This window comes from Belonocnema kinseyi, chromosome 6 (assembly GCF_010883055.1).
Source record: "Belonocnema kinseyi isolate 2016_QV_RU_SX_M_011 chromosome 6, B_treatae_v1, whole genome shotgun sequence".
Classification (NCBI taxonomy): domain Eukaryota; kingdom Metazoa; phylum Arthropoda; class Insecta; order Hymenoptera; family Cynipidae; genus Belonocnema; species Belonocnema kinseyi.
In genome coordinates this window covers 14990075-15013523 of record NC_046662.1, presented here as the reverse complement: position 1 = coordinate 15013523, position 23449 = coordinate 14990075, and the positions used below count along the sequence as shown (strand labels likewise).

General features: G+C 26.5%; 1 protein-coding gene across 1 annotated transcript in view; it reads left to right on the top strand.

Annotated features, from left to right (window-relative positions):
* Nucleotides 1–23225, top strand: part of LOC117174400 — a 478217-nt gene extending 454992 nt beyond the window's left edge. The window contains exons 19-20 of the mRNA XM_033363493.1: nt 8314–8693; nt 22886–23225. Of these exons, the coding sequence (XP_033219384.1) occupies nt 8314–8693; nt 22886–23174 (669 nt within the window). The 3' untranslated portion in view covers nt 23175–23225. The remainder of the gene's footprint in view (nt 1–8313; nt 8694–22885) is intronic.
* The last annotated feature ends 224 nt before the right edge of the window (nt 23226–23449 follow it).

Genomic DNA, 23449 nt, shown 5'->3' with positions numbered 1-23449 from the left:
TTAACTACTTTGTAGAAAATTTGTTGTTTTCTCTTGTTTAAAAATAATTTTCATAACTGAAAATATAAGTAGTAAAAAGTAACTATTAGTAACTAGTAATTTAAAAAATGTTGAAAATTTATATTTTTTAGTTGAAAAGTCATGTATTTTATTTAAAAATAGCCTTTTTACTAGAAAACTAATCTATTTGGTGGAAATTTCTTCTTTTTTATAAAAATTTAATTATTACGTTAAAAATGCATTTTTGTTTTTGTAAATGTAGTTTTTGAAAATGTTTTTTTGAAACATTGTTGTTTTTTTGTTTGTTAAAAATTAACTTTCGTAACTGAAAATATAACAAGTAAAAAGTAACTAGTTGTTAATAGTAATAACTAACGACTAAAAAAAGGAAGAAAATTTATATTTTTCAGTTAGGAATTGAAGTATTTGATTAAAAATTCGTCTTTTTCTTAGAAAATTAATCTTTATTGCTAAAAATTCATATTTTTGATCGAAAATGCAACTACTAAGCTCATAATTCATTTTTTTATTGAAGATTCATTTCTATGGTTAAAAATTTAACCTTGTTGTAGATTTTTTTCTTTTTTTCGTTGAAAATCAATTTGTTTAAACATTTTTACTTGAAAATTTACCTTTTTCAGTTAAAAATTCAGCTTTCTTGTTTAAAATTGATGTATTTGTTGAAAATGCTACTTTTTAAGCTGATATTTCAACTTTTTTCTGAAAAATTCTTTTTCTTTAACTTGACAAATCAACATTTTGGTTGAAAATTGAAATTTTTTGTGAAGAAAATTCACAACCAGTCAAGAGTAACTAGTTTTAACTAGTAACAACTAGTGACTAAAAAAAGAATACATATTTATATTATCAGTTGAAAATTGAAGTGTTTGATTAAAAATTCGTTCTTTTTGTTAGAAAATTAATCTGTATTGCTAAAAATTAATCTTTTTGATCGAAAGTGCCACTTTAAAGCTCATAATTAATTTTTTTATTGAAGATTCATTTCTATGGTTAAAACTTTAACTTTGTTTTTGAAAATTATTTCTTTTTTTTTCATTGAAAATTAATTTGTTTGAACCTTTTTATTTGAAAACTTATTTTTTTCCGTTAAAAATTCAGCTTTCTCGTTCGAAATTTGTTGTATTTGTTGAAAATGCAACTTTTTCGACTGATATTTCAACTTCTTTCTGAAAAATTCTTTTTTTTTGGCTTGATAAATCAATAATTTGGTTGAAAATTGAAATTTTTTGTGAAGAAAATTCCATTTTTCCCTTCAAAAGTAATCTTTTTGGAACATTGATCTTTTTAGATAAATAAATCGTTCTTTTGGAGTGAACATTTATTATTGAAATTTATTATTAATTCCTTTTTTGTTGTTATTGAAAATTCATTTTTCTTTTTTGAAAATAAAATCCTTTGTTCGAAATTCAAGTGTCTTCTAAAAAGTTCGTCCTGTTTCTTAGAAGGAATTTTTAAATTTAATTATTTGTTTGGCAATGAAATTGTTTAAGAGTAAAGTGTTTTATAAACAATTCGAATTTTTAATTTGAAAACTTCTCTTTTAGTTATAAATGCAATATTGTAACTTTATTAATTTTATTTTAAAGAACTTATTTAATATTTCAAATTTAAAATATTCGAAACGAATGTTCCTGAAGTTAAAAATTAATCTAAATTATAAATTCCTCGTCTTTGAAAATAATACAAGTTGACAAGTTTAAAAGTTCGGAAAAACATTTTAAATCCAGATTCGGAATCCTTTAAGATGGATGATTATTATTAAAAAATGTTTCTAACTTTAAAGTTTGATTAATCTATATTCCTAAACAAATAAATTATTATTCCAATCTAATGCCGTTTTTCATTATCAATAATAATTAAATGCGACTTTTTTTCAAGACTCCTAATCTATCCGGGCCCTCTTTAATTTGAAACCCTCAAAATCATAAAATAAAATCGTATTCAAGAATGAGAAATATTTTTTAAAAAAATTTATCTAACGAAATTGTAATCGAAAGTTTAACCAGACATTAGTTTGATGCAAATAAATTCGATATCAATCCAATTAGACGTTACGTTATGCGATGGAAAGAAAGAGGAAGAAAAATGAGTTAGCTGATTCTAGTTGATTCTACTCTTATGGTACCTGGTCAGTGGCAGCCAAGCCAGCTTTGCGATCCGGTGATATTAAATTTGTATTTTTACGCTGATTCCACGGGCTATCCCGGTACGTGACGGGAAAGGGAATCGTCCGGGCGATTAACGATCCGAGCTCCCGAGGGAGTCGCTGCCTCTGAGATGCCCAACACCCACCCCTCGAACAACTGGATCTCGCTGGTGCAGGTGATCTCTGGTGATCTTAAACTCGACTCTCGACTCTGCCGCGCCCAACTTTTCCTTGACCCGATACGATTCGCGATATTTTATTTAGTAGCTATCAAAATTTATAGATTCTTTGCGATCAAGTAACAATGAGGCTCAACAAAAATTCTAGGAGATTCGAGGACTTGAGAGGAGAAAAAAAGGAATATTGCCAACTGAATTGTTCATAGACTCAGTACTCAATATAATACAATACAATAGTTAAACTTTTTATGGAAAAAAATTTTAATGATAAAAAACTAATTTTCGACCGAAGAGTTGTATGTTTCCTACATTATTGAAATTCCAAGACAAAATTATGAACTTTCCATACAAAACAGTATAGAAGTAACAAATCTAGATGTGAAATTTTGATTAAATAGTTAATTTTATACAAAAAAAAAAATTAATTTCCAACAAAATATAAGAACTCTCAACCCAAAACTTGAAGTTTCAAGTAAACTAGATTAATTTTCAACACAAAAAAATACGAATTTTCAAAATAATACAGTGAAACTCTGATACTGTGTCGGTTTACCCCGCGCAGCTCCTTTCAGTCTTATTTACGGTGCGGCGTCAATTCTCGGAAGAATTATATCAGGGCTCCTATATCAGAGTTTCACTCTAGTTTAATTTCAACAAAAAGTTAAATTTAAAAAAAAAAAGAATAATTTTCAACAAAACAGTTCCATTTCTAAAGAAAAAGATAAATTTTTCAATTAAAAAAAAAGATTTTTTTAAATGATAAGAAGAATTTACGACCAAAAAATAAGAATTTTTCATAAAATTCAAGAATTCTCAACCAAAAAGTTGAATTTTTAAGAGGGAAAGAAACTTTTTTTTGGTTATTTTTAAGAAACTTTCATTTTAAAACCTAGCTGTTAAGTTTTTAATTAAAAAGATGAATTTTTAAACAAAAAGATTAATTTTTTACTGAAAAAGAAGAATTTTCATTATATTTCAAGACCTTCTAACCAAAACGTTGAATTTTCTGCTAAAAAATATTAACTTATGAACAGAAAGATGAATCTACTACCAAAAAAGACGAATTTTCAATAAAATTTAGAAGTTCTCAACGAATAAGTTGAATTTTCAACTAAAAAAGATGAATTTTTAAACCAAAATAATTTTTAACAAAAAAAACGAATTTTTAATGTAATTCAAGAATTCTAAACCAAAATGTTAAAAGTTTGAACTAAAAACATAAATTAAAAAAAAAGATTGATGTTTTACCAAAAATGCTCATCATTTGGAAACGTACTGATTCATCAGAAAAACGTTACGAAACGTTACTAAACGTTACCAAATTTTACCAGAAAAAGTTAAATTTTCTACACAAAAAAATGAGAGAGAAAAAAAATCGAATAGTTAAATTCTCAGGTAAAACAAAATAATAATAGCTGGGGGGGGGGGGGATTATACAACTTACATCAACAATTTCTACAAAAAAATTAATTTTCAATAAAAAAAAAGTTCTATAAAACAGTTTAATTGTGTACCAAATAGTAGTTGAATTTTATACCCAATGGTTTAATTCTCGGACCGAAAATATGAACTTTCCACACAGCAGTTGAATTGAAGAAAACAAATAGTAGTTACAATGAATGTGTAACTACTTCATTTTTAGCCATGAATTAATTTTTTTAGTTCAAAATTCAACTGATTGGTTAAAGATTTAATTATTTCTTTGAAATTTTGTTTTGTTGAAAAGTATTTTTTTAGCTGAAAATGTAACTATTCCATTTTTGATTAAAAATATACCCTCTTTATTTGAAAATTCAATTGTTTAGATGAAAATTTCTATAATTTGTTGAAAAAAGTACTTTTTTGTAGAAAATTAATCTTTTTGGTTGAAAAATCAACTATTTGATAAAAAATTAATTTATTTTATTGAAAGTACAATACTTTTACTGGGACTGATCAGATTTCTTTCCGACTTTGCTCTAAGATTTAATATTTTTGGATTTATTTTTAGTACAAATGAAGAGTCTGTGGTCTAAACCCGTCAACTGAAATTTGTTTCGAAATTGATTTTTTTTTGTATTTTCTGGAACATTTTTTATATGTAGTTAGTATCCCGAAAACGAAAGGGCAAAATTCGTTTTTTTTTTCATATGGATTTTTTAAAATCGCGTGTTAGTATCTACACTCTACAGCATAGGTCCGTGGAACGATTTTCCTTCATCGTGTACAATTTCTGAAATATCAGTTAACAGGTTTAGACCACGGACTCTTCAAAATGTTCTTCTTTTCATCGAAAATCCAATTTTCGATTTTTTTTAAACGTGGTGATAAAATTGTATTCTTTTTTGTAATTAGTATGGGAAGGGGGGTATACAGGAAGTTATGGAAGGGTTTGTGAGGGCAATAAGGAGAACAGAAGTATAAGCAGATGTAGAGGAAAGGATGTGAATAGAAGTCATTAAGAGAAGTGATAGTAGGAGAAGGGATGGGAAGTATGATAAACGATGAGTGGAAGAGTAGAGGAAGAGACGGGAGGGAAAAATAGGGATGGGGTCAAGGAGAGGGGACTGAGGAAAAGTGAAGAGAGAGGTTTTTAGGGAAGTAAGCAAAGAAGTATATGAAGGTGAAGTAGAGGAAGGAATAGTACAGAGAGGGATTGTACAAAGTAGAAGAAGTAGGAGAAGGGATGAAAAGTAGGGTACGTACTCTAGTAGACACTCTAGTAATGAGAATCTGCGATTTTCACTCGAGTGAGTCTGATTAATCTCCGAAAACAAAGTTGAACCATAAAGGAGAAACTGTTGATTAGATCAAGTTATGAAATCGGTAAAAGGAGTAGGGAAGAGTAATATGATATCGAATATTGTATAATCCAGTGGCTGAAGCTGCCCTGGAGCGATGGGAGGTGTATAAAAGACGATAATATAGAATAGAGAAGAGAAAGAAAGAGAGAGAGAGGACTAGAAGAGTGAACTCTCGATTGTGATGGGAAGAGTGAGAGTGAGAGGGAAAGGAAAAGGGATGGAAAGGGGTGGATGGTATTGAGAGGGTAGATTTAGGCTGTTTGCACCACTGGAGACGCGGAGGGGAACGAGCCTCCGGTAATGAAAAGCGCGATCCGCATACCAAGTAGCCAAGTAGCAACCTCTAACGTCTAACCTAACCCATATACAAGGTGGTACTCTCTTGTATAACCGATAGTAGGTATCGCCGAGCAAGACGCATCTCAGAAGACCCAATCACGTACCATACTACAAAAACTTCGACCATTGCCATCGTCGAATCGAGAGCTCTGAGATATCGAATCCTTACTACCTTCCTTGCGTTAATAGATTTCATGGCTGGCTGAAGGAGAGCAAAAGGAGGGCTACACTTTCTTCTTCCTTTGGATGATAGGCTCTTCTGAAGTTAGGGTCATCCAAAAATTATTTTGGGCGTTTTTCTGAGATTTGCATACCTCCATACCCTCATTTTAAATACTTTAAGATTTTACCCCCCCCCCTCTCCACAGAGAGGGGAACATCAATCTTTATTCAAACTAGTATTCTGTAGTCTGAATTATCACAATATTCCTAGTTATTTATCGAAGGGTTCAGAGATTTTATCCTATTTAGTTGGAAATAGTATTAATTTGTTGGAAAAATAGAATTTTGTTAAAATATCGCCCTTTTTTGTGGAAAATGTTTATTTCCGGGTTGAAAATTCAACTGTTTGCTGAAAATTATATTTTTTGTTATGAAAATTCATGTCGTTTAGTGGAAGTGTAATTTTTTGGGGTTTAAAAATGCCACTGGTGGTTGAAAATTAATCTCCTTTGGTTGAGGATTCAATTATGTTCTTGAAAATTCTATTTTTTTGCTTAAATTCAACTTCCTTGTATTTAAAAGTAAATTTTTTTCTGTAAAAATATTAATTAATACATTCATGTTAAAAATTTATTTTTTTTATGCAAATTCAACTACTTGGCTGAAAGTTGAACTACTTTCTTAAAAATTTATAATTGTTGTTGAGCTTAAATCATTTTAGTTTGCAATTCTATCTTTGGTTGCAATTTTTTTTCGTTGAAAAATAAGCTTTTTAAATTAAAATTAACCTTTTCCCTTTTTTATTGAAAATTTAACCTTTGCTAGTTAAAGATTCATCTCTTTAGTTAAAAATTCATGCATTTTTTTGGAAATTCATCTCTTTTTATAGAAAATTTATTTTCTTGGTTAAAAATTAATCTTTTTGTTTGAAACTTTATTTCTTTAGTTGAAAAATTAACTGCTTCATTTAAAATTCGTATTTTTTGTTTAAAAATTCAAACTTCTATTGAAAATTCGTATTATTTCGGTAGAAATTAATTTTTTGAACTAAAAATTGAACAATTCCAGTTTTGGTTAAAAATGTAACTATATTATTTTAAATTCTTATTTTTGGGTTGAAAATTCAAAGTTTTTATTTAAAAATCGTATTTTTTGTTCAAAAAATAATTTTTTCATGAAAAAAATTAATTATTCTGTTTTTGGTTCAAAATCTTTTTTAGTAGAAAATTCATTATTTTGTTCAAAATTAGTCTTTTTTGTTGAAAATTCATCTTATTTTATGTAGAAAATTAAACCTTCTGGTCGAAGAATCAACTATTTGATCAAAAATTCATTTATTTGATTGAAATTCCGATACTTTTACTGGGAGAATGCGTGATCATCTGCTTGAAATAGTATCAAATTGAGCCGACATATAACCGAATTATCTGTAAAAAGTTTGTGGGTAAAATAATGAACAAGAATAGCTAGATAAAGATTGGGAAATGAAGTAAAAGAGTCAATGTATTGGGAGAAGGAGGGCAGGAGAAAATGCAGAGTAAATGAATAGGCAGAAGAGACATGGGAGTATTTATGGGGTGGTTATATGAGGGGAAAAGGAGAGCAGAGAGCATGGCAAAAGAGTGTTAAAAAAATTTTATGAATGTACGGACTGGGAGAAGAATGGATGAAGGAGGCAGAAAAAGCTAGAGGAATAAAAGAAGAATGCGAGAGTGTGAGGGTGAGATAATTAAAAGCATGATTAGGAAGGAAAGGGGGAGAAAAAGGATGTAATAAAGCAGGAATATTTTAGGTAAAGAGGGACTCGGAGAAGAATAAATGGAGGTAAAAAAGCTAGATGAGTTATAGAAGAATTAGAGAGTGTAATGGAGTTAGAATAGAAATCATGAGTAGGAAGGAAAGAAGGAGAAAAGAATGTGATAAAGAAAGAAAATTTTAGGGAAAGAGGGACAGGGAGAATAATGGATGGAGGTATCAAAAACTAGATGGGTTAAAGAAGAATGAGATAGTGTGAGGGAGAGAGAATGGAAAGCATGATTTGCAAGGGCACGAGGAGAAAATGATGTAATAAAGATATTTTTAGGGAAGGAAGAACTTGTAGAAGAAACAGATGGAGGTAAAAAAAGCTACATGGGATGAAAAATAATACAAGAGTAGCTAAATGGGTCCAAGAATAATACAAGGAGGAGAAAAAGGATATAATAACGAAAGAAAATTTTAGGGTTGGAGGGACTGGGAGAAGAATGAATGAAGGGGGTAGAAAAGGCTATAGGAGTTAAAGAAGAATGAGGAAGTGCGAGGGATAGATGAAGTAAAAGATGAGTAGGAAGGAAAGGATTAGAAAAAGAATATAATAAAGAAAATTCCAGGGAAAGGGGGTTCGGGAAAAAAATGAATAAAGGAGGTAGAAAAAGCTAGATTGGGGGAGCGTGTGAGAGAGATAATGGAAAGCATGAGCAGGAAGGAAAGAATAAAATAAAGTGATAAAAAAAGAAAATTTTAGGGTTCGAAGGACTGGAAAATAAATGCATGAATGAGGTGTGGAAGCGTAGAAGAAGAATAAAGGAGTGTCAGGAAGAGATAAAGGAAAGCATGAGTACATCGAATAGGAGGAGAAAAAGGATGTAATAAAGAAGACTGAAACTGCTGAATAATGAATTTTTCTTTTTTATTTCTGTTGCAGAATGGAAGTATTCTGAACGACACATTGAAGGAAGACTCGAGCGAGAGTGGATCAAAGTTTGGCGACTCGACCGTGATCGGATTGGCTCAGGAGGGTGGTTCTCTTTCAGACAGTGGGATTTCTGACAGCGGTAGCGAACAGGAGCTGAGTGAGCGAGAACGTCGTCTGGCAGCTCTTCGGCGTCTGACTCGTACCTTGGAGAGCCAATTGGCTCCCGGAAGTGAGGCTTTGGCAGAACTCTGGAAAAGAGTTGAGGATGCTGAGGCTGAATTGCGAACCTTGCAGAAGCAATGTCGCGAACTCATTGTTCGAACTGCTGCCAGCGTCGAAGCTCGCGGTACCAATAGAGCTACTAGCCCAGTGAACTTCCCAATTCCAATGTGAGTTGAGATTTTATTTACTAAATAATGGTCCTTGAACAAAATATAATAAATATTATTTTGGAAAAAGAACTAAAGTATATAATCATAAAGTTTCTAAGAAGACTTAAAATTTCTGAAAAATTGATGTCAGTTTCTTCATCGGAAATTAGTATTTTAAATCAAAATTACGAAAATTTCCAATTTTTAACAATTTTAGGTTATGTTACCATTTTTCACCGGAAATGGGTATTTTAAAATATAAAACGATTATATTTCAAAGATTAAAAATTTTGTTTTGTTCGTGTATTTTTTACCAGAAATTTACTTTTTTAAATAAAAATCAGTAGATTTTAAAGGTTCATAATTTCTGAACAATTTTAGGTTACGTTGACGTTTTTAACAAAAAATTATTATTTTATAACAAAAATAATAATTTGAACGAGATTTAGAATTTTTGAACAATTTTGAATTATGTTAGTATTTTCTCTCTCTCAAAAAAAACGGTTTTAAAGGATTCACATTTTTAACAATTTCCGGTTATGTTATCGTTTTACAACATAAATTGATATTGTAGAACAAAAATAATTATAGTTCGAGTAAGATTTGCAAATACCGAACATTTTTAGGTAAAATTAAAATTTGTTTGACAGGAAATCCTTAATTTTAAAATTAAATTATAGGAAATTCTGAGTATTTTTGATTAAAAAAAACTATTAAATGTCAGATAACATTATATTTTTGTAACAATTTGAGGTAATGCATATTTTTTCACCGGAAATCGGTTATCTGAAAAAAATGATTACATTTGAAAGAAGTTTTACAGTTTCGAACAATTTTTAATAGCATTTTAGCGTTAGTTAATGTTTTTTACAATTTTAGGTTATGTTTACATTTTTTACCGGAAATCGGTGATTTTCAGCAACAAATATTTCTCGTCTAAAATTTCTATTTTTAGTAAAAAAAATCATATTTCCAAGAATATTTACAATATTTGAAGAATAATCGGTGATGTCAGTATTTTTTGTGATAAAGTGTTAATTTTGTACAAAAATCATAAAATAAAATAATGAACAATATCATATGTATTTGCAACAATTTAAGGTTATGTTATTTAGTGTTTTACGTCCGAAATTGGTTCTTTTAAACAAAAATCAATACATTTCAAATAAAATTCACAATTTTTTCAACAATGTTAGGTTATTTTAACGTGTCATACCAAAAATCGGTATATTTTAACAAAAATAATTATAGTTCGAACAAAGATTGACAATTATTTAAGAGTCTCAGATTATATTGACGAAGCAGATTTACGATTCAGAACAATTTTATGTTCTTTTATGTGAAAAATACTAATTTTGTCGGAATTTGGTATTTTTTAAACTAGAAGTTATTAAATTTTAAAGAATATTTACAATTTTTGAACAACTTTTGGTTATGCTGGTATGCTTCACCTCCCAATTTACAATTTTAACAATTTCGAATTTTTATGGGTTTTTTTCTTCAGAAATTGACACTTCTTAAAAAATCATTGAATTTGCATAAAGATGCATAATTTTTAAAAACATTTTAGGTTACGTTTGCGTTCTATATCGAAAATTGGTATTGTCAACAAAAAAATATTTCAATTTAAACAAGATTTATCATTTTTTTTAACAATTTCGAATTATGTTATTCTTTTTCTTTGGAAATTGGTATTTTTAATAAATATGCAACTATATTTTAAAGAAGATTTGCATTTTGCAACAATTTTGGGTTATGTTATCGTTTTTCACCGGTAATTAGTATTTTGAGTAAAAAAACATATTTCAAAGAATTAATTGGAATTTTTAATTTTCAATCAACATTTCAGAGTAGATCTACAATTTTGGTATAATTTGACGTTATGCTGGCCTTTCATGCCTAAATTTAATATTTTTAATGAAGTATTATTGGATTTCAAAGAAGATAGGAAATTTTCGAGTCAAGGAAAAAAATGCTCTGATTTTTCCTTGACTAATTTTTTGTTTCAAATCTTTAATATTTAAATACAAGCATTTTAATCCTTTTATATTTTTTATATAGCATATTTTATAAACGGAATAAAACAGTATTTCAAATACAAATTTAGAATTTCAAAATTTTAAATTTATTTAAAAAAAAAGGTATTTTCTACTATAAAAGATGGATTTTTATCAACATACTGGAATTTTCAACAAAATAATTGAATTTTTAACATAATAGTTGAATATTCAACCAAAAAAGATCAATTTCGAATGAAAAATTGTCTTAGTTACAAAAAGAATTTTAAAACCAAAAAGACGAATTTCCAAAAAATAAAGATTTTTCAGTCAAAAAATAAATAAAGTGTTAATCTCAATACAAAAATTGAATTTTCAAACAAAAAATATGACTTTTCAGCAAAAATATAGTTTTTCACGAAATTGATGCATTTTTACCCAACAATAATGAAATTTCAAACTAAATAATTATTTTCACCAAAAAGGCGAATTTTTAACTAAAAAATATTTATTTTTTTCTTAATTAATTTTTTTCTGTTAAGAAATTTGTTTTAAACAAAAAAAAGTATTTTCCACTAAATAGTTAAATTTCCAACCAGACATAAGCCTCCATTAAAAGAATAAATTGTTAACAATTAAGTTTAATTTTGACTTAAATAGTTAAATTTTCTATTAAAAAAAAAAAATTTTTTTAACTTAAAATATAAATCTTTACCAAGAAAGTGATTTATTATCAAAGTAATTCAACCAAATCTTTTAAACAAATTAGTTCAATATTCAAGCACAGAAGAATGATTTTTAACCAAAAAGTTGCATTTTCATTAAAAAAAAATATGAAATTTCTTTAATAATAGATAAAGTTTTAAATCAAAAAGACAAATTTCAAAAAACCGTTCAATTTTCGGTTGACAAAGATTTCAGTCGAGTTTTCAATATTAAAATATGAATTTTTATACAAGAAATAATTCTCGACGAAAAAAATGGAATTTTCAATTCCAAAAGATGAATATTTATCCCAAAAAGAATGACTTTTTAACAACATTGTTGAATTCTTTACCAATTGACTCTACATGATCAAAAATGGAATTTTTTTTAACAAAAAAATAAATAAATAATAAGTATCGACGCAAAAAATGGAATTTTCAATCCGAAAAGACGAATTTTTTCAACCTAAAAGGATGAATTTTTAACAAAATAGTTGAATTCTCTACCAATTAGTTGCATTTCTTTCCAAAAAAATATTAAATTTTGTACTAAAACAGACGAATTTGTAAAAAGAATGTCAACTCTTTTTTTATAACTAGAACTTTCATCCAGAAAATATTTTAGTTCACTTTTTAACACCAAAATATAAATTTTCAACAAAAAGTAAATTTTTGTCTTCAAACAGATGGATTTATAATTAAATGAAATGAAAAACGAATTTTAAAAAGATAGTTGAATTTTCATTCAGAAAAATTTCAGTTCTTTTTTCAACATCCAAATATTATATTTAAACGGTATAATTTTGAACCAAAAATTATGACTTTTTAACAAAGTAATTTCTGCTAACGGAGGGCGAATTTTAAAATAAAAAAGAGAAGCTTTCAAAAAAATAGTTGAATTTTCAACCGAAAAGTTGCATTTTTATTAAAAAAAGATGAAATTTCTCCGAAAAAAGATGAATTAAACCAAAAAAAAATTTTTTAAAAAAGTTCAGTTTTAATCCAAAGAAGATTCCACTTCACTTTTTAACACCAAAATAAGAATTGTAAACAATTTATAAACAAAATTGATGTTTTCAAGAAAATTATGTAATTTTCAACGTTTTTAACTTGTTCTGTTTTCGAAATTTTAATATTAAATTATTCAGATTCGAGATTCTTTGATTCAAAATAAGATTGTTTAATTTTAAACGCTTTGAATTAGAATTAAATGATACAGTTTCAACTACTTCCTAATGAAATTGCCCATTTAAAAAAAATTAGAATATGAAATTTTTCAATTTGGGACGCTTTTAATTAGAAATAGTACAGTTTTAATTCCTTTGAATTATGATAATCGAATTTTAGAAATTGTATTTGGAAAATATTTCATTTTTAACGTTTTGACCTTGTCTATTTTTAAAAATTTTGTTATAATCTTAAATCATTGAAATTCATGATTCTTATACTTAAAATAAAATTTCTTATTTTATAAGCTTTAAATTAGAAATTATACATTTTCCAAACTTTTTAAATAAGATTGTCTAATTTTTTAAATTGAATTTAAATGTGTAGAATTTCTAACGTTTTTAATTAGAAATAATACCATATGTAAAACTTGTATTAATGAAAGAAGTAACCTTACCGATATTTTTTTTAGAAATTATAAGTCTTCTTAAAATCTTCTTGACTTTACAAAGGCTTTCTATTATTTTTCTTCTTAAAACGAATTATGTTTAGATTTATTTTTCCAATTTGAAATCAAAGAAACACTTTTTAGGGGTGCTAATTGAGAATAAAAGTCTTTTATTGGACCAATTGTGACTAGTTTTTTTTTGTACGGAGTCTTTTAATCGAATCATATAATTATTTTATTTCAAAGGAGAAAATTCGTATGTTGAGTGTCGTTGAAGAGAATTTTTGAACGATTGTCAGGCCTTTTGCGAGAAATTAAGAACCGCAGTCGTGCCACTCGTTTCATTTGCATAACGTTGAAATGAGAAGTTAAGAATGAAGGCATCTATTTCAAGTGGGGATAGGGAGGCAGTCCGCTCATAATAATGCTTCCCCTATAACGCGACTTCTCATTTGAATATAAGAAGTTGACAGTCAATGAACAAGTTCTCCTGCACGTCCGCATTCGTGTCCACAGTGCAATTCTTAATTATTTTATCTATTTCTTCAAATTCTGTCATATTATCCACATTTTTATTTATTAAAGTTGATTTAGGAATTTATTTTTAATTTGTTAGTTTTGTTTTTCTGAAATCTTTAAAGTCTTGTAGCTGAGAGATCACCGGCCGCTGACGGCAACCCTTGCGGGCGGCGACAAAATTTAGGAATAAAATTAAGAATAAGATTAGAAATAAAATAAGAATAAAATTAGAAACAAAACTGTTCTAATTTTCCATTCAGTAATTTAGAAATATATTCGAAATCTATACTTTTTGGCAAATCCAACGATTTGTTACTTGCAGGCCTTGGATTCACCACACTATTAACATTTTTTTTAAAGCACACTATTTTCCTACGACTTCGAAAAAAATTACACTAAATACACTATTTTCAAATAAAAAGTCAAATTTTTATCCACAAATTTAAATTTTGAACGAATTACATAAAAATTTAACCAAATAATTGAATTTTCAACCAAGAATATTAATTTTCTATAAAAAAGGCCATTTTTAACAAAATACATAAATTTTTAACCAAACAGATGAATTTTCAACCTAGAAGATTAATTCTCTAGAAAAAAAACACGATTTTTAAACAAATTACATGCATTTTCTACTAAGTTCTTTGAACTATGGATGTCATGTTAGTCCAAATTTTATTTGATTAATTTTTAGTTTATCAATCTCAATTTATTAATTATTTATTTATCTCAATTTTTAAAACTAAATAGTTCAATTTTTAAATTAAAAGGAGATGAATGTTTAACCAAAAGTAGGACAGTAATATTTTCATTGAGCAGAATTCATTTTCAATTGAAAAAAGAACTAATTTTCTCCAAAACATTTTAATTTTTTATCAATTAGTTAAATTTTATATAAGCTTGTTGCATATTTAAGCCAAAATAACGAATTTTCTATAAAATAGTTGAATTTTCAATCCGAGAGTATGCATTTTCAGTAAAAAAGTTAATTTACTACAAATATGTAAACTTTTCAACAAAATAACCAAATTTCCATCTTAAGGAATTACTTAAAAAAAACTAATTTTCAACCAAAAAAATGAACTTTTAACCAAGGAGTTGAATTTTTAACCTAGAAATATGAAATTTCAACAAAAAGTGTGACAGTCGATACTTTAAAACAAAAAAATATTTTAAGGAAAAATAAAAAGCTGTCGAATTTAATTAAAGGAGATGAATTCTCAAGAAAATATTTGATTTTGAACTACAAATAAATCTATTTCCTACCAAAGAGAACGCATTTTCTACAAAATACATCCAATTTTAACTAAAGAGTTGAATTTTTGCACCAAGAAGATTAATTTTCTAACAAAATGGGCTTTTTCTTCAAAAAATTAATACATTTTCTACTGAATATTTTGAACAGTGAATGTGATGGTGGTTCACATTTTACCTAATTTTTTATGATTTCATATTTTTTTCATTTACAAGTTTGTTAACTAAATACTTTACATTTTGAATAAAGAAATATAATTTTTATAAAAAATAGAGTAGTTACATTTTCATTGAAGAGAAGCAAATTAAAAAAAAATCCTTCAAAACTGTTTACTTAAATACCAAACAGTTGAATTTGCGACAAAATAGTCAAATTTCCATTTTTTCAAATTACCTTTTCTCTAAAAAAAAATACAAATTTTTAATCCAAAAGAACAATAATCGACGAAAGATGTAATATTCGATATTTCAACGAAAGAATATTTTAATTGAAAATAAAAAGCAGTTGGATTTAACCAACAAAGATGAATTTTCAACAAAACACTTGATTTTTAATACAAAAATTGATTCCCTACCAAAGAAGACGGCAAAAAATATAAATTTTCAACCTAATAAATAATTTTTCTACTCAGTTTTTGAGTTTTTGAGCTACAAGTACGATTTTTCTACAAAACAGTTAAATTTTCAACCCACAAATGCGATTTTTTAAAGAATAAAATCAATTTCGATTCGATAGAGATTAATTTTTTACCAGGCAATAATAATAATAATATTCTTATAATATTAGGTATAATAATTATTAAAATTATAGAAATAACAAATAATATTAAAATTATAATTAATTTTTTTTTCAAGTAAATTATTATATACTCTTTACTATATAATATTACTATTGAAGAAATAAATATTAACCTTGCCTGTCTGGGGCCCACTATACTAATAAGGAATAAAATTAGAAACATATCTGTCTTAATTTTCAAATGGTAAGAATTTGTAAGAGCAAAATATCGAATTTTCAACAAAATAATTAAATTTATAACCAAAGTAATAAATTTTCATCCGTATTTTTTAATGGAAATTAAAAAAAATTCAAATATCAAAATTTGAAACTTATTTCTGTTGGAAATTCAAAATATTCGGTTTGAAAATTCATTTTTTTTAAATTAAACTGTTTTGTAGAAAATTCAACATTTTGGATAAAAATTCAACTTTTTTTAACTTCAAATTTTTTTATTTTGACAAAAAAGTTGAGTTTTTAAACAAATAATTTAATTTTAAAACAATAATAAAATTTTAATTAAAATATTATGATATAAAAATTTAATAGTAGTCTGCAATGAATAAATGGGAATTCTGAACATTTATAGATTAAAAAATAACATTTTAAATTAACATTGAAGTTCATTTTTAATACTTGAAAAATTTTATGGCACTCCCAATTTTAGGCCTTTTAATTTGAAACTATTTTTTTGTCAAGTTCAATTTAAAATAATCATTATTTTGAGACATTCTTAAATTTGGAAATATTTTAAATTCGATTTGCAATGCTTGATTCTGAAATCTTATAATTTTTAATGTTTGTATTTGAGAAACTATTGTCTTAATTTCGCGTTGTTTTTAATTTATTCTCGATCTGGCGATCCCTCAAAGTAAGATTTACTTTTTTAAACAAAAATAATATTTTCGAGAAAAATTATAATTCTCTAAGAGAGAATTTCCCAAAAAGAAATAAAAATCTGAATTAGGGTATCGAAATTTCAAAACGAAGTTTTCATTTTCACATACCGGGCAACTGGAAAAGTTATCAGGAGAAATCCGTAAAATAAACGGTTAAATATTCTTTTTTTTTTTAATTAAGAGTTGTAAATTTAATAATTTTAAATTAAATCCTTGCAAATGAAATAAAAGCGAATCTTCCGCGACATCTGAGAACCACTGAGATGGGGTCATCTGTTGAAATGAATTATAGCTTTTCATAAGCATCCCCGCCTTCTCTCACCCTCCTTTTTGCAGCACAATATGTTCAAAGAATTCTGAATTCTGGGGAATAGTGCAATTGCGAGTCGTATTATTTCTTCTTAATTTGTCCTAAATTGCCCTTAGAGTTCATAAATTTAAAAATGAATTCCTGTCTTTCACATTCATGAGCATATCAAGAATTAAAGCCTCAAAATTTACATATTTCAAATTGCGTACCACGCAATTTTTGTATATTGATCTCAGGCCAAAATACTTTAAAAACAGGGAAAATAGGGAGATTTTAGTAGTAAATAAATAAATAGTTGAATTTTTAACCAAAAATGTTGAATTTTGGAGAATAAATTTTATTATCAGTCAAGCGAGATGAATTTTCAATCCAAAAGGATGAATTTTCAACAAAATAATTAAATTTTCAATCAAAGAGATAATGCTCAAGGAAAAATGTGATATTAGATATTTCCACCAAAAAAGATTTTAATTTTAAATAAAAACAGGTTGAAATTTAAAAAAAAACTAAGTTTGAACAAAATACGTGAACTTTCAACTACAAAAGATCAATTTTCAACCAAAAAGGTAAATTTTTTAAAACTAAAATTATGAATCTTCAACCAAAATATAAATTTTTTAATAGCTTGTTTAACTTTTAACAAGTAATGTAATTATCAATCATAACTATTAATTTTCTACAAAAAATAAAACAATTTTCATCTAACAAGTTAAATTTCCAACCGAATAGTGTCATATTCAATTAAAAAATATAACTTTTCAGCCAAATAAATTTTCAAAAAAAAGATGGTAATAAAAAAAATAGTTAATTTTTCTTTTAAAAAGATTAATTTTTAAAAAGAAAAAATAACGAATTTTTAGAAAATATTAAAATTTTCAACGAAAGAGGTGGATTTTCAACTATAATAATAAATTTCCTACTAGAATAATTAAATGTATTGTTCAACAAATTACTTTCAAACCGAAAAATGAATTTTCCACGAAATACTTATATTTTCAATGAAAGGGATATATTTTCAACTAATTCTTGAATATTCAACTAAAAAAGATCATTTTTCAGACAAATAATTAAATTGTTTACTAAAAAAGATTAATTTTAACCAAAAATGGAAAACATATATTTTAATTAAAAAAAAAATAATTTTTAACAGCGAAAAAATCTAACTTTTAACAAAATGGTTAAATTGTTAAGCAAAAAAATAAATTTTCAACTAAAATAACCAAGAGGTAAAAAATTATTTTTAACCATAAAAAAGAATTTATAACAAAATTGTAAACTTAACGTCTAACGAGCAAAATGATTTTTCAACAAAATAATTAATTTTAAACTAGGGTAGTTAAATTTATAGTTCAGCAAATTATTTTCAACCAAAAAAACAAATTTTCAACAAAATATTGAAATTTACGAGTGTTGAATTTTCAAGTAAAATCGTGAATCTTCAAGCAAAAAATTAATTTTTAACAAAGTTCTTAAACTTTCAACAATAGAGTTGTAACCAAAAGAATATTTTAATTTTGAATCAAAATAGTTTATTTTACCAAAGAAGGGGTATTTTCAATCAGCTTTTAGTATTCAACGAGAACATATTAGTTTTTAACCAGAAAGGAAATAGTCTAATTTTTCAGGTAAAGAAAAATAATGTTTAAATAAAAAAAACGAATTTTTAACAAAATAGTTCAATTTGTAACCAAAGTAATAAATTTTCAACTAAAATAATGAATTTTCAACTAGCATAGTTAAACCAAGAGTTAAACAAATTATTTTTCACCATAAAAACGAATTTTCAACAAAATTGTAAACAAATTAATATTTAATGAGCAAAATGAATTTCCAATAAAATAATGAATTTTAAACTAGGATAGTTAAATTTATAGTTAAACAAATTATTTTCAACCAGAGATGCAATTTTTCAACAAAATATAGAAATTTACAACCAGTGTTGTATTTTCAAATAAAATTATGAAGCTTCAAGCAAAAAATCAATTTTTAACAAAGTTCTTCAACTTTCAACAATTGAGTTGAAACCAAAAAATATTTTAATTATAAATCGAAATAGTTGATTTTACCAGAGAAGAGGTATTTTCAATCAGAGTTTAATATTTAACGAAAACATATTAGTTTTTAACCAGAAAGGAATAAGTATAATTTTTGAGGTAAGAAAATTAATTTTTAATTAAAAAACTAATTTTTAACAAAATATTTTAATTTACAATTAAAGAATTGAATTTTCAGACAAACAAGATTTTTCAGTCAAGAAAGAAGAAAATTCAGCAAATTGTTGCAGTTTCGACCCAATATCACGCTTTTTCTACAAAAAAGTTGAATTATTGAGCCAAAAAGGATTTCTTTTTAACAAAATCGTTGCATTTTGAACAAAATCAATCAATTTTTATCTTAATAAGAAAATTTTTTTACCAAAAAAGATGAATTTTTAACGAAAAATAAAATATTAGACTTCGTGAAAAGAGGATAAAAGGGGAAAGAATCCCAAGCTTGCAAAACAGTAAATAGAAGTTTAAAAAAAAAATGTATAGACCAAATAATAATATTTCAAAGATAAATGCAAGTTCATTTTCAACCCTCAAACGCATATTTAACATATATATTTAATATATTTGGGGATAATACGCTGCAGCTGTGCTTACAGTATTGTCAAAAAAATGAAAAAATTTCGGGTGCGAATTCGCACCAGTGTACCGTTTGAGGGTTAATACCCTAAACATATTTGATTAAACATCTGGAAATTGTGCTTATAAAATAAAGGTAATTTTCTATCACACTTAATTTTTTATTTGGGACTACGGCAAATTTTAGGCCCTGATCTAAACATATTTCCAAAGATTTTTCCTCGATTTCGTTATTATTTTATCCAAGAAAAGAGAAATAAGACTCTTTTTCTTGAGGGGAATTTTTCATTACAGTGACAATTGCGATTCTAGGGTCGCTACCAATTATTCTCAAGCGCCATTATCACTGGCCACCTCATTTAACTTTGTTTTAAGGATGTTTTTTTTTATAGTTACGTTTAATCACTGGCTTCTTGTGGCAGTGGTAATAGGTTTAGTTCGGCTGGGCGCGAAACCTCTCCTCTCCTATATTGCGTCGTAAAAAAAAAGTTGTAAAAACTCACCGCCTGCTTCCACGTCCATCAATTCGTTCCGCTCTTCTTTTCCCTTCATCGCCTCGAGTTTTCGACTCACGAGATGAGACATTGCGCAAACAATTCGCAATTTTTTCTTTAAATTGGATCAAGGCTTATTTCAGGGAACTCGGTAAAGTCAGGGGATTTAAAACTGGTCAGGGAATGTCAGGGAACATCTGAAAGAGTCAGAGAATTTTCGATAACCTGAATTCAAATTTTGGAAACATTCTCAAATTGCGTAAGACGCTTTTTCTGAAATTTTCAACAACCCTTTTCTATGTAAATTATGTTGATTTCTTAAAAGTGGAACTTTAATCGACGTAAATTTAAGGAAAACTTATAATTTTATTTAATTTTTTTGAGAATTCATCTTTTGATTAAATTTAATATTATTTGGCTGAAAATTTGATTCCCTTGTTCAAAATTCAATAATTTCATTAAAAATAAATTCTTTTCTCATTCTTCCTGGTTGAAAATTCACCTGCTTTATTTGAATTTGGTCTTTTTTGGTAGAAAATTAATCTTTCATGTTGGAAATCAAACCATATGGTAAACAATTTAACAATTTAATTTAAAGTTCACTTTTCTGTTGAAAATTCAAAAATATTCGGTTTGATAATTCATTTTTTGTTGTTGAAAATAAAACGGTTTTCTAGAAAATTCAACATTTTGGATAAAAATTCAATTTTTTGTTGAAAATTTTGACTTTTTTGCTAGAAAATGAATATTCTTGGTTCAAAATTCATCGTTCATGTTTAGAATCAAAACATACGGTTAAAATTGAATTATTTTGTTAGAAACTCAAGAATTTTGATAAATAGTCATTTTAAAAAAAAATTGTTTTTGAGTTGAAAATTAACATTTTTGTAGAAAATTCGTATTTTTTTATTTAAATGCAACTATTTTTGTAAAAAATTCTACTCTTTCGTTAAAAGAAGTTAAATAGACATTAATTATTGTTAACAATTTTCTTTTTGGAAATTCGTACATTTTTTTTTTAATTGAAAATTTAACGATTTAGATAAAAAAATTGAACTATTCAGTTGAAAATTAATTTTTCTGTATAGAATTTAAAATATTTGGTGTGAAAATTAATTTTTTTTTGGTTCAAGATTTAGCTGTTTTGATGAAATTTCATCTTTTTGGTCCAAAAATCAACAGGTCAACAATTATTATTTTTTTTTTGGGTTGAAGATTCATAACTTCAGTGGAAAATTTATTTATTCATTTTTTCTGCTGAAAATCACATCATAGGTTAAACATTTAATTATCTTGTTAATTTTTTTTCCAAACTGAAATTAACTATTTGTTTAAAAATTCATTTGTTTGGTTGAAGATTCATCATTTGAGTTAAAATTTTTTTTTATTAAAAAATTAACGGTTTTGTTAAAATTTCCTGTGTTTTGATAAATAGTCATTCTTTTTTTGTTTTTTCTCAGTTGAAAACTAACATTTTTGTTGAAAATTCGTATTTCTGGATTCAAAATTCAACTATTTTGGTAAAAAATTGTACTTTTGGTTGAAAAAACAAATTTGTAAAAAAAATATTATTCAAATGTTCGGTTTAAAAATTAAAAAGTTTTGTAGAAAATTCAACATTTTTCATAAAAATTCAATTTTTTTTGTTGAAAATTTCGTCGTTTTAGGTGGAAAATTCATCTCGTTCGTTCAAAAATTATCATTCATGTTGAAAAGCAAACCATATGGTTAAAAAATGAATAATTTTGTTATAAATTTAAGAATTTCAATGAAAATCATTCTTTTTTTTTTATTTAAAAATTAACATTTTTGTTGGAAATTTGTATTTTTGTATTGAAAATTCAACTGTTTTGTTAAAAATTTCTACTGTTTGGCTAAAAAAGTTAAATAGTCGTTAATTTTGGTTAACAATTTTCTTTTTCGAAAATTGTTTTTTTTTTAAATTTACAATTTAACGATTTTGGAAAAAAATTTAACCATTCAGTTAAAAATTTATTTTCGTGGTTAAAAAATTAACATTTTTGTTAAAATTTCTTGTGTTTTGATAAAATTTTGTTGTTGTTGCAATCAATTAATCCTTATGCTTGATTTTTTTTTTAAATACAATTATTTGTTTAAAATTTAATTGATTTAATATGAAATTTCATCATTTTTTGTAGAAAAATAATTTTCTTGGTTGAAAATTGATCTTTTTGGTTGAAAACTCATTTCTCTGGTTGAAAATTGATTTTTTCTTAGAAATTGAATCTTGTTTGAAAATTTAATTACTATATTTTAAGACAAAATTTATCTTTTTCATTTCAAAATTCAATTATTCGGTTGAAAATTCACGTTTTTTTAATTGAAAATTCGTCTTTTTTGGTCGCAGAGTAATTCCATTAGGTAAAGCTTCATCTTTTTGGTTCGAAATTGATATCTTTGTTTGAAAGTTCGTTGTCTGAATTAAAACATTTTTTTAACCCAAAATCTAACTATTCTATTTCTGATTTAAAATTGATCTTTTTTGTTAAAAATGCATATTTTATATTACATCTTTTTTCCTTATCGACTGCAAACATATTCATTAGTTGAAAATTTTTCTTTGAAAATTAATCTGCTTTGAATGAGGTTGCAACTATTTTTTTTGCAAATCCGTATTTTTTAATGGAAATATCAACTATTACAATTTTAATTGTGAATTTACTTTATTTTCTTGAAGATTTATCTTTTAAGTTGAAAATTGAACTATTTTTTAAAATACATTCTTTTGTTTTATGTGGAAAATTAATAGTTTTAATTGAAAATTCAGTGACTCCATTTGTGATTTAAAATAAATAAAAATTCAGCTTTTCGAGTTGAAACTTCATTTATTTTCTTATAAATTCACATTCTCGGTAAAAAAATAAAATATTTTGTATGAAAATTAATTAATTTTGTTGGCAATACAATACCCCTAATTTTGCAGCAACCCTAAAGTCTTATTAAAAAAAAAACCCAAAAAATCTTCAAATTCGGATCTTATTTTCTGTTTCAGTAAGCGCAAGAAGATACTCGTACCAATGGATCTGAATGCAGAAATCCTGAGTCCGAAACTCGGCAAGGGCAAGCTCTTCACAAGTTCCGGAGACCCGGAAAGCGAACCCGGCGAGCCGAGCAGTTGGATCTGGCGAATTTTGAGAGCAGCTTTGCCATTTCAATTAGCTATCGTTGCCCTATTTTGTGCAGCTTGTCTTTTGGAACCACATTGCTGCGAAGCAGCCAACAGCCTCAATTTGTCCCTGACGCCACAATTGCGTTATGTTCGAGGACCACCTCCAGTATGAGCTGTGAGTTAAAAAAAAAAAAAGAGGGAAACCCAATGAAACTCGGTAGTTTCGACAGAATGAATGAGAGTCAGCGAGAATCTACTTTTTCTGCCTTAATTCTTCAGAAGACTGAGGCTCTATCCAGGAGTCTTTGTCAGATTCGACCACGTTGATCTTCTTCAAGAATGGACAAGCAGCAAAAAATGGTCCAATCGAATGCTTCGATTTCACTCTACGATTTTTCGTAATGACTGTTGGCACTCGCGGCTGTTTGCGCTCGCTGCTGTTTGCGC